This window comes from Rhinichthys klamathensis, unplaced genomic scaffold (assembly GCF_029890125.1).
Source record: "Rhinichthys klamathensis goyatoka isolate OS25496 unplaced genomic scaffold, OSU_Roscu_1.1 h1tg000539l_1, whole genome shotgun sequence".
NCBI classification, from domain to species: Eukaryota; Metazoa; Chordata; class Actinopteri; order Cypriniformes; family Leuciscidae; genus Rhinichthys; species Rhinichthys klamathensis.
This window is the reverse complement of record NW_026607014.1, coordinates 190,178-208,158: the sequence shown is the minus strand read 5'-3', so window position 1 is coordinate 208,158 and position 17,981 is coordinate 190,178. Positions and strand designations below refer to the sequence as shown.

General features: G+C 36.8%; 1 protein-coding gene across 30 annotated transcripts in view; it reads right to left on the bottom strand.

The window, feature by feature from the left end:
• Nucleotides 1-17,981, bottom strand: part of rims2a (regulating synaptic membrane exocytosis 2a) — a 201,007-nt gene that overhangs the window by 21,359 nt on the left and 161,667 nt on the right. For 23 of the 30 annotated variants that reach the window (XM_056238766.1, XM_056238767.1, XM_056238770.1 and 20 more), the window contains one exon: nucleotides 10,323-10,567. The exons of 4 other annotated variants lie outside the window; for them this stretch is intronic. In XM_056238766.1, coding sequence (XP_056094741.1) covers nucleotides 10,323-10,567 — 245 coding nt within the window. The remainder of the gene's footprint in view (nucleotides 1-10,322; nucleotides 10,568-17,981) is intronic. 3 more of the 30 variants (XM_056238787.1, XM_056238758.1, XM_056238771.1) reach the window with 1 other exon arrangement.

The window sequence follows — 17,981 nt, the reverse complement described above, 5'->3', positions numbered from 1 at the left end:
CGGGACAGAACATTTTGGGTTTTTTTAAGTCACCAAAGCTTTTAAAAAATGTGACACCAAAGTGTCCCGTATTCATGGAAAGTCGCATGGTGTGTATATGTTCCTAATCTGGAGGAGGACCCTAAACAAGCAGGCTTGAACATTCCCCTCCATCCCCTGCGACGCTGCATTATCCGCCATCTGCCCGTGTCGAGTGGCGTCTACTCTTCTGACGTCCCTTCTGCTCTGCCTCAAAGTCATTTATCTGGAAACGGCTTTTTAAGAGCCACTCAAAGAAGCTTTTCAAGTCTCTGCAATATTTTCCCAGACTGCTCATTTCCCAAACCACATTGCTTACAAATGAACAAAGCATAAATCTTCGGGAAAAAACTGCAGTATGGAGGACACCGTGGAAAATGATCTATAAAAAGAGCTACAAGAGGCTGCTGGTAATTAAAACTATTTTATTTTTGAACAGGGATGAGTGTTTGGAAACAGTGAAAAGCGACCACCTCCCGAATACCGTAAACCTCAGCGCATGCCGGAAGACAGAAACCCATGTGCACATTTAAGGACACAAGGACAAATTCACTAAAGTTACTTTTGCATGCAGTATTTCAGTGCAAAAACCTGCATCTTATTCGGTATACGGTATATAAGAAATGCTCAACGCTGCACACATGATCATTTATATCACACTTTTAAAAGTAAAGGTTCCAAAAGCGAGTTTTCTATGGAAGCTTGTTTCCATCGCAACTTATTTCACATTTCTGAACCATGAGATATCACAATTGCTGTAAAATGTTATAAAATGTTATAAAGTCAGAATTGTGAGCTGACTTTTTTTCTCAGAATTACGAGTTTATATCTTGCAATTCCGACTTTATAACTCGCAATTGTGAGATTATATCTCACAATTCTGAGAAGAGTGAGATATAAATGAGATTTCTCAAAATTGAGATTTTATAATTCGCAATTTGGAAGTTTTTCTTGTTGGATATGAACTCTTAAATGCGAGATATAAAATAAAATACTCACATTTCTGAGAAATAAGCAAGATATAAACTCGTAGCTGTGAGAATTGTGAGATAAAAAGTCTCAATTACTTTCCTTTTTATTTTTTATTCCATGGCGGAAACAAGCTTACATACTTTTTAAAGCGACGCAATAGGAGAACATTTCTTGGTTCCCAAAAGAACCTCAGTAAACAATTCTTAAAAAAGCCATTTTTTTCTTAGTGTGAAGAACATTTTAATAATCTGAAGAACCTTAAAGAACCTTTTGTACAATGAAAAGGTTTCAAGGATGTTAAAGGTTCTTCATGGAATCATCAATGCCTTTATAAAACCTTTATGCAAGTTATTTGATATAAGTTTTTTCCCCACGATTTTTGCCTTTATTATGATAGGATAGTATAGAATAGACAGGAAGCGAGGTGGGAGAGAGAGACGGGGACGGGATCGGGAAAGGTCCGCGAGCCGGGACTCGAACTCGGGTCGCACAAAAAGCAACGACGCTGCACGTCGACGCGCTGCTCACAAGGCTATTGGCGCCAATGTTATTTTACATCCTTAAATACAGAACAAGACATTCTGTAGCGTGTTCTAGTCTCAATGGCACCTAGAGTAAAAAACACTTCCTCGTCCGGGAAAATATTCGTATGGGTCTCGCTCCTGTAGCATATGAACCCTCCATGAGAATCACAGAAGCTCAAATGGCTCCAGGACTGAAGGCTAAGGGCACATGGATGAGATTACATCGATTACACTGATGCGCACACCAGTGGTTTCAGCTTTCCCAGGATGCATTAGGAGCCTTTGGGATTTTTGAAAATCTATTATAATGCTGCAGAGAGAGATGCTCCTGTGGGGTGTAATTTCTCATTTCTCAATAGTTTCTTCTAAATAACAATGGACAAGAACAAAATGAAGATGTTTGCTTAAATCTGCTGCTCAAATTTAGCAAAAATGCCATTACTTTCAGTAATGTCCCTTTGATTAGAAGCATTGTTGATGCTTCTAATCAAAGTTTTGGAGTAACCTTTGCTTTTTAAAGAATCCTAATTTTGCTTTGTAGGTCTCCTACAATATGTGCATATGCATCAAATGTCAAAAAACACAACTTTTCTCATAATAATCATCACCTCTTTTCTCACAGTGTCTGAATTTTTTTTGCAGTGTACTTTGTCTTTCTCCTATGGAATGTTAGGAGAAACATCTGGGACAAACTTGATTTACTTAAACGAAACATACCTAAGAAGTGCTGACCCATAAAAGGCTTGTGGGCTTGTGTTTTGCCAGGGTGAGCATATACAAATATAAGCATATAAGAGCACCGAACATCAGGGGTTTTCATCTGCACTTGCAACTCTGGCCACTTTGCTGACACAGATCTGGAGGCAAGAGAAGATCAGCAGAGGTTAGATGTGAGCTCCATGGAGCGCTGGGTATAATTACCAGAGAATTCAGGCCTCTAAAAACGCCGAGAGGAACAATCGGGCACTATAAATCAGAACGATGATTCAGCTTGGTCATGAATAAAACCGTGAGGCTTCAGCTCCATGAAGTTCTCTCCTGCAAATCTTGTCATCAAAGATTAATTAGAGCAGTCTGCAGGACTCCAGCGGTCTCTCATGGACACTCACAGTGCAGAGACACAGTAATATAACCTGTAATATGGAGGCAAAGTATTCAATGTAAACACAAAATGGACAGTTCTGCTCCTGGATGCAGATACACTTAAATACACTAAAATAATAACAGCTATGACGCAAAACATCCGTTCACCTAGCTAATGTGAATGTCACTGCACATCCTCATAAAGGCAGGCTATTAAGTCAACATTTAATCAGCAGTGACTTTTAGATGATTTAACCCTCTGGGGTCGGCGGTCTCGCCGGCGATACCAGCTCACTTTTTTCCTTATCAGTGCAAAAGAGACTCAAATTACTCTGTTGATTTTGATCTTACATATAAGTGTTGTACATCATTCGATCCTGTTAAGTTTGTATTTTTTTTGTGGAACCTCATAATAAAAACAAAGTGTTGTGCTTTTCGCCTAATAAAGAAAAATAAACATGATGCGCGTTCTGCGTTCTCTCTGTCAGTGAAGTCCATTCTGAAACGCGTCCGAAAAATCATCTGTAACTCTGCAAATACTCAGTCAAACAAGTATACAGGCACACAGGCATGAAGCCTGAATTATCTTCTTTTAAATGAAGTAATTTATATAAAAAAACTAATTTTCTAATTTTATGTAATCTGTACGAAAAGAGAGAGATGATAGTCGTTCTCGTCTCAGCTCATTAAAGTTAATTTGACCACGCCCACGGAGCGCGCGCTCTATTCAAACACAAACGCTCTGAGGAGATCCACGCCCACACCAGCTGGATAACCCACCGAAAGAGACTCATATTTACGACGCTGTGAGGAATAATAGTACTATCTTAATAATAATCCTGGAAAAAATTACCTCAGAAGTAGGCTACAGGTAGTTTCATTTGGAGGAGCAACAGATCCAGCCGAGGAAATAGGTACATTCTTTATTTTCAAGTGCTTTGTTCTAATCACGATATGGAATAGTGTCTGTAAACAAAAAGACTGTTTGAATCGCGTTTTTGTGTGTGAATGAATGAACAGCTTTTACCTAACTATATTCCAATACTGAGATGAGTAAAAATCGACTGAAATATGTTGAAATAAAATATTTTTGTATAAGCAACGTATTAAACTGCAAATTAACATTTATATGTCCTAATCATAAAAACGATATGTTACATATGAAAGACAAGATGTCGTTTTTACTGTAAAATACTGCCACATCAAATAAGCTTGTTTGCTAAGATGTTATTATAGTGTTTGTTCGATTGTAGGCTATATTCAAACTAATTAATCCGCAACTGTGAAATATGTATGATAAAATGTATACTTTAGTATATACAAAGAAAGATTACATTTGAAATATAGTTAAAATTTTAATTGTTGTTGTAATTGTAACCTTTTTATTAAAATAGCAAAAATATATGTAGGCTACATATAAATAAATCTTAAAAGCTCAATATAAGCCTCCTCTTTAAATTATTTGTATTGTGTTTTATTAGTGACACATTTGGGATTCATTCCCAAACTTTCTGTAAAAACAGTATGATAATTAACTGCACAATTACTAGACATTTTTACATTTATTATACAATTTGCAAGCACAATTTGAAAAATAAATAAATAATTGGAACTGTGAACCAATTTTGTATTATATAGGCATATATATATATATATATATATATATATATATATATGTATTGTCATTGCATTCTTGTGGCTCAGTGACACACCTGAATGAAAGGGTCATTAGTATGCAGCCCCATTATGCGCTCATTACGCGGGCCCATTGTCTTCTCAGGTGTGAATCACAGCAGGTCACACCCCTGCACATATTGCCTTTCCAAACAAAAAGTGTCATTTTTAAATTTAAACCAATCTATTGTTTTATGTGAATGATAAGGCAGGATGATTTTCAGATCATTTTTAAGGAAAAACTCTAGGCGACAACATCCATTAGTCAAAAGTCTTGTGGACAGATATTTAGTATGTGTTTTGTGGCCTTATTTCAGAAACTTTAAGTTTTAGTTTTTTCAATAACCACGCATAAACAATATTCTCTCAAAAATACAAAAATGTACATACATGTTGATAACACATTATGGTAGCCCTGTTTGTGCTATAGAGTGTAATTACACCTTTGCCAGTAATATGTTTATAAGCAACTGAAAAAAGCACAAATGTCAGAGTAGGTCAAAACATCTCAAGGACCCCAAAAACACCTTGGACCCCAGAGGGTTAACTGGACAATTAGACAAAATAAATAAATAATTATATATACACTACCATTCGAAAGTTTGGGGTCGTAAGATTTTTTTTGTTTTTGGAAGAAGAAATAAGTCTCTTATGCTCACCAAGGCTGCATCCATCAATCAATCCATCCATCCATCCATCCATCCTTTCATCCATGCACCCATCCATCCATCAATCCATCCATCTAATCATCCATCCATCCTTTCATTCATGCACCCATCAATCCATCCACCCATCCATCCATCCTTCCATCTAATCATCCATCCATCCATCTAATCATCCATCCATCCTTTCATCCATGCACCCATCAATCCATCCACCCATCCATCCATCCATCCATCCTTCCATCTAATCATCCATCCATCCATCCATCTAATCATCAATCCATCCTTTCATCCATGCACCCATCAATCCATGCACCCATCCATCCATCCATCCATCCTTCCATCTAATCATCCATCCATCCATCCATCTAATCATCCATCCATCCTTTCATCCATGCACCCATCAATCCATCCATCCATCTAATCATCCATCCATGCACCCATCAATCCATCCACCCATCCTTCCATCAATTCATCCACCCATCCATCCATACATCCACTCCATATAACTCCAGATAAAAATGCACACATGCATTTTTTACAGCGTGTCTAAATCTGCATGCACCATAAAATAAATTCTTCATAGTGAAAAAGAAGTGAACTAGACATAGAGAACGAGTCTCAGGAGATCTTCTGCAGCCTAATGTATATATATGCACATTTCAAACACACATCTTTTCACACAGAAAAGGCCTAGAATAACCTCTTTTTGAAATGTGTGTCTGTGCTCCATGCTCTCTCTACAAGGCTTTCAGGCTTTCTGAATTAAGCACAACAAAGTGGAGCAGGAAGCAGCCAGAGAGGCGGACTGGTCTTTGAGAAACAGGCCAGGGATTTCACAGGCCTGCACGGGCTCGGCAGATAAAAGCTCTGCCTGAAAAATTGATAGGCTCTATGATTCACATCTCACGAGCTGGTGTTGTTGCCAGGCCTGATTTCCTGATCCAGGTGAAACCGTGCTGCTGTATTGAGCATGACACTGAGCAGGCGGCTCTCTAAACTTTAAAGCACCAGATAAAACAGAACACCGGATCTCACTACGGACATTCATTTCTCATATGTTTGGTTGGAATTCTCAGTGTCGAGTTTGTTTCAAATTTTTCCCCAAAAAGGAAGAAAATATGTCTATTTCAAAACGATCCCCGCTCACACAGATCCGCGAAAACAAATAAAACGCTGTATTATTCATGCCAGGCCAGTAGTTGGCTATGACACTTTGTAAGGAAATAGCCTGAACACGTAATACACATGCACATTACATCACCGTATTAACAAATTCACATGTTTGTTGTTTATACGATAACGGTATCGTTTTCAAAAACTTGCACTCTGAAACCTGTTTACAAAGATTTAAGTTTTCAGGATCCCAAAATGCCGTTGTCATGTAAAACCTAGTGAAAAATAAAAATAAATGCCAAGTATACTACAAATACATTTACATATGTATGTACTTAATTTAAATACTCTGCAATTGTGCTTTTAGTAGACTAAATTGATATACTTAAAGTCTGCTAAATTGGAACAACTAATTTTGTACTAAATGCACTTTAGTTATCTAGAAATAGTGCTGAGGTCCAACTAAAGATATACTTAAATACGGTATATTTGATTGTGCTAAAGTGCAAAATACTTTAGGTACACTTTAAATATCTTGCAAGTGATCCTACTATCCTTACTAATAGTGAAATTAAACATATTTTAGGCTTAATATTAAGAAATATGCATTGTGCAATAAAGAGGTACTCCAAATTAAGTTTAACTATAATATTTATATCAGTAAGTCTAAAGCGATATGTCAGTAAATATGTTAATGGATTTGTAGTATGCTTAGTATAAAATAAATGTATTTTAAATACATTTTGGTAAAGGTTTTTTTAACTAGGGAATGAACGGCCAAACGCATAAAAAGCTTTCCGTTTATAGTTGAAAATTTCGTGTAAACGGCCTCTAATTGAGTAGATAAGAATAAAAATGCTGAAAATAAAGCTGAAATACAACTCAAAACTCAAAAACAAGTGAAAAATAGAATTGTTGCCTTAGCAACTAACTTAACTTGAAGCTAAAGTACTAAAATTACGAAAACTAAAACTGAAATAAATATTCATGCTAAACAGAAATATATATTTTTTAAATAAAACTTACAAGTGCACATAACAAAATAACTAAATCTAAAATTAAATTAAAAACTAAGAATATAAAAATAAAAGCCAATTCAAAATAGTAATAATAAATACTACATCTGTCAACGATGACTAAACAAGAAATGCATTTAATTTAATAAAAATCATGTTCCCAGTGGAAACAACACCCATTTCTATTTTGTGCCAATTTCCCTGTAAATAACAATTTTGTTCTTTTGAACACATTAGACCGAAGCGCTGCTTTAGGTACAAATTGTTTTTGCGATATTCAGATTTTCTGCATAAATTTAATTCACAATTGTTGATGTAAACATGATATATGACAAATTAACATAGCATACAGTACCATATCTTGAGAATAGCTCTAATGGTATAAACAATCATTTATTTTATTTTTTTAATTTTAGAAATTTTAGAAAAAGCATTTTAGCACTGAAAGATATCAGGCACACATGCAGGAACAAAAATAAATTTCAGACCACAGTGTTTGTGTCCTCTCTTTTGCAAGCAGAAATTCTTAGTGGAAGGAAGCTAAAAGACATCACAGACAAGCCGAAGACACAACACACCCCACGAGACATGACAGAGTGCTACGGCCCCTGGCAACCAGCCTAACTTATTAAAAACACACTAGCGACCACCTGCCATGTGCAGGCTGAGCACGAGCCGTCTGAAGAGCTGTGCTCATTTCTTTGGGCATGTGATCTACCTGCACGCCACCATTCAGACTTGAGCCAGCCAACGAGTTGATAAGCGGGTGAGCGTGGGCTGCAGACGGCAAAGAAATACACTGACATCAGGATAAACACAGTGGCATTTTTAAAAGTGTTTCTATCCGCCGCTCACTGACACAAATACATTCGATAAATGTGCCAACACTGGAGGATACACTCACGCTCCTCAATTACAGCAAACCATGAAAACTCTGGACAGACAGATTATGGCAGAAAACAAAAGTCTTTGCAGAGATTATGTGAATCATAAAAGCAGCTTATAGAGTTCTGTAAAGAGAACTCATAAATCTGTAAAAGAACTGCTGTTTTATTTAAATTTTTTTTAGAGAATTAATAATGCATTCCCTTTAAAAGTCTTGTGATGATACCATGGTAAAATGAAGGTGTCAGATGCCAATACTACAGCACTTTGATATTTACCACGTTGCTGAATTATCATCATATTCAGGGCTTGACATTAACTTTTTTGCTCCCCAGCTATGGTGGCTAGTGGTTTTCCAAAGTTACAAGCCACTCAGCATTTTCACTGGACAAAATTTTGACATCGATTTTCATGTTGCTTCACATTTTTGTGGAAACCGTGATACATTTTTTTTCCAAGGTTCATTGATGAATAGAAAGTTCAAAAGAACAGCATTTATTTGAAATAGAAATCTCTTATAACGATATAAAAGTCTTTGCTGTCACTTCTGATCAATTTAATGCATCCTTGCAGAATAAATGTATTAATTTCTTTAGTAGTGCCATATTCTTGGAAGTAGCTTGGAGTACCCCTAGTAAAAATGAAAAAAAAAAAAAAATCTATTTAAAATACATTTATTTCATACTAAGTATACTTCAAATCCATTAACATTTTTATTGTCATATCACTTAAGACTTACTGATATAAAATTATAATTACATTTTATTTGGAGTACTTCTTTATTGCACAATGCACATTTCTTAATATTAAGCCAAAATATCATTATTAGTAAGGATAGTATAATCTCTGTATAATATTAAATGCAATATATTTAAAGTGTACCTAAAGTATACTTGCAATAGTTCCCTTTTAGCACAGTCAAGTATACTTAAGTATATCTTTAGCTGGACTTCAGCTCTACTTCAGTACAAAAAGTGCATTTAGTACAAAATTAGCTGTTCCAATTTAGACTTTAAGTATATACATTTAGCATTCCAAAAGTACAATTGCAGGATATTTATATTAAGTACATGTAAATGTATTAGTATATGTGTATATTAGTATATATGTAAATGTAGTATACTTAGTACAAAATAAATGTATTTCAAATACTGTGTATTTATTTTTATATTATACATTTCTTTTTCACTAGGGACCACATACATAACATTCAGTACCATGGTATATATATTAAAGTACCATGGTATTTGCATCTGATGCCATCACTGTACCATGGCACTACCAGAGTACTATAAGTAAGTATTGTGTTTGAGGCCGAAGAGTTGGGAATATGTGTAACATCAGCAGTGTGATACGCTTCAGACTGCAGCACCTGGGAATATAAAATCATCAAGAGCGCTAACTGAAATGAAATATTTATGAGCAACATGGACAATTTTATATTGTTTTACCAAATGTAAAAAATGCACCAGCAACCTGCCATTTTAAATAAAACAATCATAATCCAACAACCTTCAACCACAACACAAACATATTCAAACTTAAAGTACATCAACAAAAAGACATGGTATTACTATGATATAATGTTAAAATACCATCATGTTGGACATGTACTATAGTAATGTCATGGTATTTTGATATATACCATGGTACTAAATGATTATCATATACATGCAGTCAAATAAAACCATGGCATTAAAATGATAAATGTCCAAAAACATGAAATTATGGTTGCACTTTATTTTACAGTACATGCACCTACGTGTACCTACCTAAGAAAGTATTGGTGATATAAGGTAACTACATGGGTTAAGGTTAGGTTTAGGGATAGGTAGGGTTAGTACCTAGTTATTACCCAGTTATTGCAATTACTATAATAAGTACATAGTATGTACATGTGGAACAGGACTGTAAAATAAAGTACTACTGAAATTACCGCAAGTAATACCAGGTAATACCATGTTACTTTTATGTATATGCCAAATAAAGCAATCATAATGCAACAGCACAGAACGATTCAAATTTCAAGCAGTTTGATATTCATCAATCACACACTCGGCTGAAATAAAAAGCTGCAAACAGTTGGAGAACTTTTGTCACTTCAGAGAAACGGCAACAGAAAGAAAGAGAGAGAGAGGTGTAAAACAGAGGGTCTCAATTATTCGGTGGTCCTCGGTCCTGCACTGACCCAATTTACACTTTGAGAAACAGGCTGTTTAAACAAAAGTTGTTAGGTTGTTAGAGCTGATGCTAGAAAAGTACTCACTGTAAGGGGTTGAGAAGAACATACGGACAACAAAAGGAAAATAAACGGATGCTGAGTTAGAGACAAACATGAGGACAGAGACGGACAGACGTGATTGGGCTCCTACCTGTCTGGCTGAGCTGCGAGGCGCTGCGACTCTTTCGACTCAACCCCACGACTGCCGCCATCTTGGCACCGATGCTGGAGCGCCGTTTCTTGACATCGGTTCCCACCAGGCTCACGGCCGTGTCTGACTGGCTGCCGTCGGTCTTCTCCAGACTGCACATGTCCCCGCCGATGCTGGTGCTCTTGGTCATGTTGCCCCCGGCCGCCGGTTCCATTTGCCTGTTTTTCATTTTGGACGTAAATTCACTGTCAGTGACTCCCCATGGAGGAGAGACGTGAAGAGAGAAGGAGGAGCGGCAGAGGGGAAGAGTAGAGCATGGGTTTATGGATGGATGGATGGACGATGGAGAAGAGAAAGTAGAGAGTTAGGTAAGTGGAGGGAGAAGGGGAGCGGAGATTCAGGTCAGAATAAGGTTAAAGGTTAAAGGGTTTAGGCCTCCAATCAGCTCAGGGTGCTTCACAGTAAACTTTTGGGATGGGCCCAATGTTCTGGCGTTACGTTTTAGTAGTAAAACAAGTATAAATGAAATGATGAACAGCATCTTCAACTACTACAGCGTGTCTCTCTACAATGGTAAACAACTGTCGCTAGTTCTCTCACATTGAAGCAAACGTACTGCAGTTAATGTAATGTGAAAAGAGACTTCCAAGGTCTTAGACCATAAAGGGATAGTTCACCCTAAAAGGAAATTAAAGTCATCATTTACTCACCCTGGTGTTGTTCTAATGCCGTATGCACTAATTTCTTTTACGGACCACAAAAGAGGATTTTTTTTTTTTAATGTCCTCGCGCTCGTCCACATAATGGCAGTGAATAGCGACCAGCATCAAGCTTTTAAAAAAGAAAAAAACGCAAAAGTATCAGAGAATGATCCCATGCCGTATGTTCCAAGTGTTCTGGGGGTTGTGTGAAATCAAGATTAACAAAAACACTGATACTTCACTGCCATTATATATATTATATTATATATGGACAAAAAAAAATCTGCTTTTGTGGTCTTTAAAAGATAGAAGGGCATACGGCATTAGAACAACACCAGGGTGAGTAAATTATGACTTCATTTTCATTTTAGGGTGAACTATCCCTTCAAACGTCAAAGATTACACCAAGAATACACAAGAAACTACTAGGTAAAAGTTCTAGATCAGGTTACACCTTGGTTACCGTTACCGACAGACGTGTTCCACATTTTCCAACATATTTTGTTGATCCTGGAACAATATCCTGTATGAAAACATATTCCTAATAGCTCTAACTTAAATCATAGGGAAATGATAGGTGAATAACACTGATGTAGAAGCACCTAACCCTGGCTGTTAACCTAAACTTGACATAAACTGTAAACTTGTCCCTCAAATCTGATTGGTTGATTGGAATTTACTTGATGTTCACCATGGTGGTCTACATACTATTCATACTACTTTTGCAATATACTGCACAAAAATGGCAAAAGTTCTATACTCATGAGTTTTTTTATATTCTTTTCTAGTTAAAATATCTAAAAATCTCTAAAACAAGATAAACTGGCTTGAGAATCAACACCACATTGTATTCAGAGAACGTATCTGCAGTGTTACTTCTAATGTAAATGGACTTTCAGTAGGTTACGCTACTCACTCTAACCCTAACCAAGTATAATGACTAATAAAATAACAATAAACTGAAAAGAGTGATTTATAGATTACTACATTGAATGTTTCAATTACATAACAGCTATGAATTATACAATGGTCAACAGGAGTGCTACGCAAGAGTCTGATGTTAGCATGTTGCTAATCTAACAAAGCAGTACTCGTGAAATAATAAGCATGACAAATAAATACAGTAGCACACGCACATATAGGAGAAAAACTGTCCATTTACTGAACAATTTGATCGAACTATTTTTATACATTTTCCATGATGAATAAAATATATCTACAGCTGCTTCCTCCACCATCTTGAAAGAACTTGAGTTTGTGGTAATGGATCATGGGACTGTTGGGAGCACGCTTATAACGCCTTAAAATGCTGTCTAGCAGCTCACATTCAGCAGTTAAATGCACGCTGCTCTATATTCCACACAGGCTGGTCCATGAAAAAAAAAAAACATGGACACGTGTAAAAAGATTGAATTAGCGTCTCGCGCGGCTGTGAATGGCCCGCTAAGCAAAGAGACAAATGACTTCCTGGACAAAGGAACCTAATGAAATCTTAATGATTACAAATGTGCTTAAATGATACACGTGTGGTCATAAAGAGGTCTGCTCTTCTTCTTCATCAATGGAATCAGGGCCACAGAAACATGCAATGGAAATCAATGAGCTCTGACAACATGTTCTTCAATTACTACAATTAGCTTTGCCCTGTCCTACAGTTTTGCTCAAATACAGCCATGTCACATCAAGCTGTCTGTCCTCTGCTAATCTTGGATCCTGAAAAATTTGGGACTGATATATCGCACGAGTGGAAAACACTGCCAGTAGACACTCTTTACAGCAGTGAACTCTCATTTAATGAAACATCTAAGACAAAGTTTATACTTAAAAGAAACACAGAAGATAGAAAACTTTGAGAAATAGAGTTTAAATTTAAGTTGTGAAAATTTTCATTGAATATTTATATTTTATTTTATTTCAAATAATAAAAAAATGATTTGAAAACCCCCATTATATTACACTTAATTTTAACATTTACTCTCCCTTTCGAGCGCCATGGGCAAAGCATGCTGGGAAATAAAAAATCCCAGCCCAGTTTCTGTTAAACTTAGGTTCGTCTAAATTAAAATAAATCATTTTATAAAACTCAAAACAATGAAAGTTCAGTTTACTTAAAATATATAAGTTATGTGAACTTGAAAGAAAAAGAAAGTGCTAAATACCCATAAAAGCTAATTTGACTGAACTAATTAGTTTAATTTAAGTTAGTCCTACTCAAACCAATGAATTATTTTGAGCGTTAGGGTTTACAGTAGTTTTACTGAACAATAACAACACTGGTGTTTACACAGAAACACAATAAGAAACTGCACAGATTGACGCAAGAAAATATTCTACGTGAACCGCCCCCAAAGAAAGTTCTCTAAAATGATTTAGGAGTCGATTAATAGCACAATGCACGTCCGTGCAGCATTCTCAACACTGCCACAAGGGGTGTGATAGCAAACTATAGCTCGAAATGACATTTTGTTTTCGGTTTTCAGTTTTCGGTTTGGTGTTACTACTGTCATTGCACAGCAATCAGAACTGAATGAATTGTGTAGAACATCGGTTCCCACAAGGGGGCCTCAGCGAGCTCTGTGGGGGGTCGCGTCATATTTTGAAAGGTTTGAGCAATGAGCATTAAATAAAAGTCCTTAACTTTTTTCTGTTCAAAATTTACAAAATGTATATAATGAGCGAGTTCATCATGAATCCATTTTCCAATCCGTGTTTTTGTCTTATCCTGAACCACTATGGTACACCTATAATAAGTGTTTACATTGGGACTATTTTACACTGGTTCGGATCGCTGCCGCTGCGGAGTAGCCCAGAACCTGTGTGACTCGTCATAGACGTACACAGTAGGGCTGTCACTTTTTATTCGATATTCGAATATGCATTCGAACATGACGTGAAATATCCGTAATCGAACTATAAATAAACTAACCGGTTTTTAAAATGCCATGTTTAGCGCATTTTTTACAGTCTATGATTTAGACCGTTTGTTTTTTATTTTATTGTTTGCTATCTCATCCAGTAGCTGGCACTCTAAACGTATTGTAGCGTAAGCTCATGACCAAATCAAGCGAATAGCCAATAGCCACCTTGTTTTGAAAATGGAAGATATAACGCGCAGAACGGCCAGCCTGAGCGGACAATTTCTACCCCAACTCATCTAAAAAGTAGTGTCTGGAAATAGACAATTGATTGATGAATCCGAACACGGTGTTTACATGAACGATACATAAAGTAATGTGCGCGTTATATGTCACAAGATTCAAATCGGAATTGATTTTTTTGACATGCGCACACTGCACGAATATGCCGCTGTTCGCGCATAACTATTCTCCTCTATTGGTTCTTTATTTGTTTTAAACAGCAGACTTAATATTTATCCGTCTCTGGTCATGATTTGGAGACGATGAGCATGATTTGCCGTGCTGCTTGTTGATCACGCAGTAAAACCCCGCGCCCAAAACCAGTCGTCTGCTGATGAGAATCTGAAACAAGCACTGGTGGGACGTTGTCCTGCTTAACTTCACAGTGAAATGAGATTTTTTAAATAACGGAACACTCATTTATATGACACTTTATTCAACAGGAAGAACAGCTCGCTCCGTGCGTAAAACGTCATTGCACATGCGCAGTCCTTTTAGTTTCGGTTTTCAATCCGATCAAGTGTTTACATGTTCTCTCGATCGGATTACAAAAGGAGTAAACCATCGGATCGATTAAGGTGTTTACATGAAGGTTTTTTAGTCCGATTGAGCCGTCAATCCGATTATAAGGGTCCATGCAAAGACGCGCAAATGTGTGCCAGGCACGTGTGCGCGCTCCGAGCGCGTGTTCTCCACCGCGGAGAACATCGTCAATAAAAGGAGAGCCGCACTTGATCCAGATCAAGTTGATAAATTGGTGTTTCTAGCAAACAATATTAGGACATGAATTAGGCTAGGCTATATAGGCCTTACTCCTGCTGCTGTTTAAGTTGTCACGTTATTGTTTGTGCCGTGCTGTTCCGCTTCAGTTTTTCCCCATGTAGCGCCTAATTTTGTGATTGGCTATGCATACTGGCACTTTATATAGATTAAGTTGAAAACCTGCTGTTTAAAACATTAAGTCAAAAAAAAAAATTCAGACAGGCCTGAGTCCTGTTTATGACTGTCAGACTGTTAATAAATGTGTGATCTCCGTTACGGTGGGTTTTTTTTTGTTTTTTTTTTTTTGGTGGGTGGGCGGGGCTCGTAGATATTCGAATATATTCGAATACATTGCTTGATATTCGATATCCGTTCGAATTAGATTTTTCTCAAAAGTGACAGCCCTAGTACACAGAGAGTAGTAGTTCCGGCTACAATGTTCTTCCGAAAGACGCATTATTCTGTTAATAAACGCAAGTTTATTATCGCTCGCTATAGCGCCAAAAGCGTAAAAAATAAAGCCTCACAAATAACATGCAAGTATTGAGGCCACAGACAACAGTCATAATAGCCTAAATTCTTTTTTTTTTCTTTTTTTTTACGTAGGCTACATACCAGTGTGAATATTTTTGTTTTTGCATTTCAAATAGGGCCAATTTATAGGCTTCTCCCAGGCTTACGTTTTTAAATTACAAAGGGCCTACTGATGTTTTTGTTATTGTATTTTCAATATTATAGGCTATTATTTGTGCATAAACATACCGTTTGTTTGAAAAAAACAAAACATATTTTGTCATCCTTGCTGCAAGCTTACAAGAGCGATAATATCATTAAATATGAAGGAGGGCCCTAAAATATTTTCTTGGCAAAAAGGGGGTCTCAGACAAAAAAAGGTTGGGAACCACTGGTGTAGAATATGTTTCTGGCCCTATTGTAGCGATATGAGTGTCTGAGGGAAATCACAGCCCATCACAACTGTTTTAGAGTTAATCACAGCCCTAAAGAGATTCTCTTCCATTGACTGATTGATTGGACGGGATGCTGGCAGACACTATTTATCATCCAGACAGTTTCCTCCAGCAGTGCGGCACGTGAGATCTCACAGAGAGATGTGTCAGACCGCCGCAGGGGTTCAGATGGCCATTACCTCCCTCTCATCAATGTAATGAGAAAGGGTCATAGACACAAAACCCAGGTGGAGATTAATGCCGGACTTCAATATACAAATCCTTCATGCCGCTGTATGACAGAGACACATCTATCGCTCTGGATTTTGTCTCACCGCCTGATTGACAGACAGTCAGGGAATTATATGTGCAAAATTTAACCTTTATTAGTCATATAGAGAGTTTCTAGAAGCAGACCAGATTAAAACACAGGGCCTGGAGCCTTTTTGTTTGTAAATGTCATGAAATATGAAATGATGGCATGAAAAAAAATTTACTTCACTCATCCAAACTACATAATAATAATAATTTGAGTCTTGAACATACAAAATAGTTGAGCATTCGAACATATCTCAAACATGCTTAAATATAAAACTATTATTACAATCAACAACAACAATTATAATCATCTCAAAAAATATTTTGAGTCTTGAACATAACTCAGAACATGCTAAAATATAAAACGTATTATAATTAATATGAAAAATAATAGTAATATTGATATGCAATTATTAGTAGTAAATGTTTTTAATTGTTTTAATTTCATTATTATATTATATTATTAATATAGATACACAACGCGCTGCATTATATAGTCAAGAGATAGCAGTTAAACTGCAGGTGATGAGGGAAGTTTTTTTCTCTGAACTATTGCACACAAAAGTGGCATAACTGTTTTGATGATTAACTTTATTGAGGTGTGTGTAAAATGTGTGCGGTAGTGCTGCCACTGTGAGAGAGATTCCACCCGCAGAGTTATCTGACAAACACACAAGACCCAACAGAGATCAATGTGTGTGTAGAGTGTAAGTACAAATCAGTTTAAGCACACAGTTTGAATACAAACGGGATTTCACCATGAATCGGTCTAAAACCTATAATATATCAAATCTAAAAGTATGATGAATGTTGTTGAAAATTTACCCCAGCAATTGTACAATAGTAGATTTCCATCACATGTAAAATATATATTTTGAAACACTTCAAACTTGAAGCCACGGTAACCAGAGGGACATGATCTGTGGCAGTGTAAAGAGAAGCCACACTATCTGTAACGCATCATTGAGCATTCTGACAAACTGCACGGGTGTTTACTGGAGGATTACTAACGCCTTGACGGCTTCAGGCACTTTGGTGTGTTTTAATCTGGTCTGCGATTAATAAAGGAGGCCTTCTGAATCGGGCTGTCGGTCCAGAGCAATCCCTGGGGTGATGTTATGAAGTATGACAATTCACAGAGATGTGACAGTGTGTATATGTGAATGGATGTGCACCATTGAGCTGACCTGCAGTCAGTGCCGTCATCACAAATGGGAACGCAGAATGACCAGAATGAAAGAATTATCTTGTTCTTTTAAAATTATTAGTATTTACTAAATATTGCCAAAAAAAAACTGAATCTCTAGTATAATTATCTAAAATTGTTGGGCTTACCTCAACTGCAAAAGGGTTCATTAATAAAAAATAAACAATACTTATGGGTTTGATTAAAAATAAAATTAAAGAAGGTCACCTGAGCATCACTTTCAGCGAGACCTTGTGCCACTGACATACACTAGGATTATATGATGGTCAAAAAAGGACATAGCAGATCCTGCCAAAGCATTTCTCTACCAAAGGCCAAAGTCTCCATCCAAAGCTTCTCCTGATGGTCTATCAGGAGGTCTTGGCAGATAAGACCATCCCTCCGGCAAATGTTCTTGGAGCGTCGTGGAATCTCTCCGGGGATGTTTTTGCTCATCCACAGCTGAACAGACTGTTCCTTTTTCATGCAGATTTTACTAAGTGCATTTTCATCTAGGCCACGATGTTCCTTTAGACCAAACAAAACCCCGCACACTATTTGTGTGTGTGTGTGTACGCATGGGCTTAAATCAATTTCCTGATTTAGAA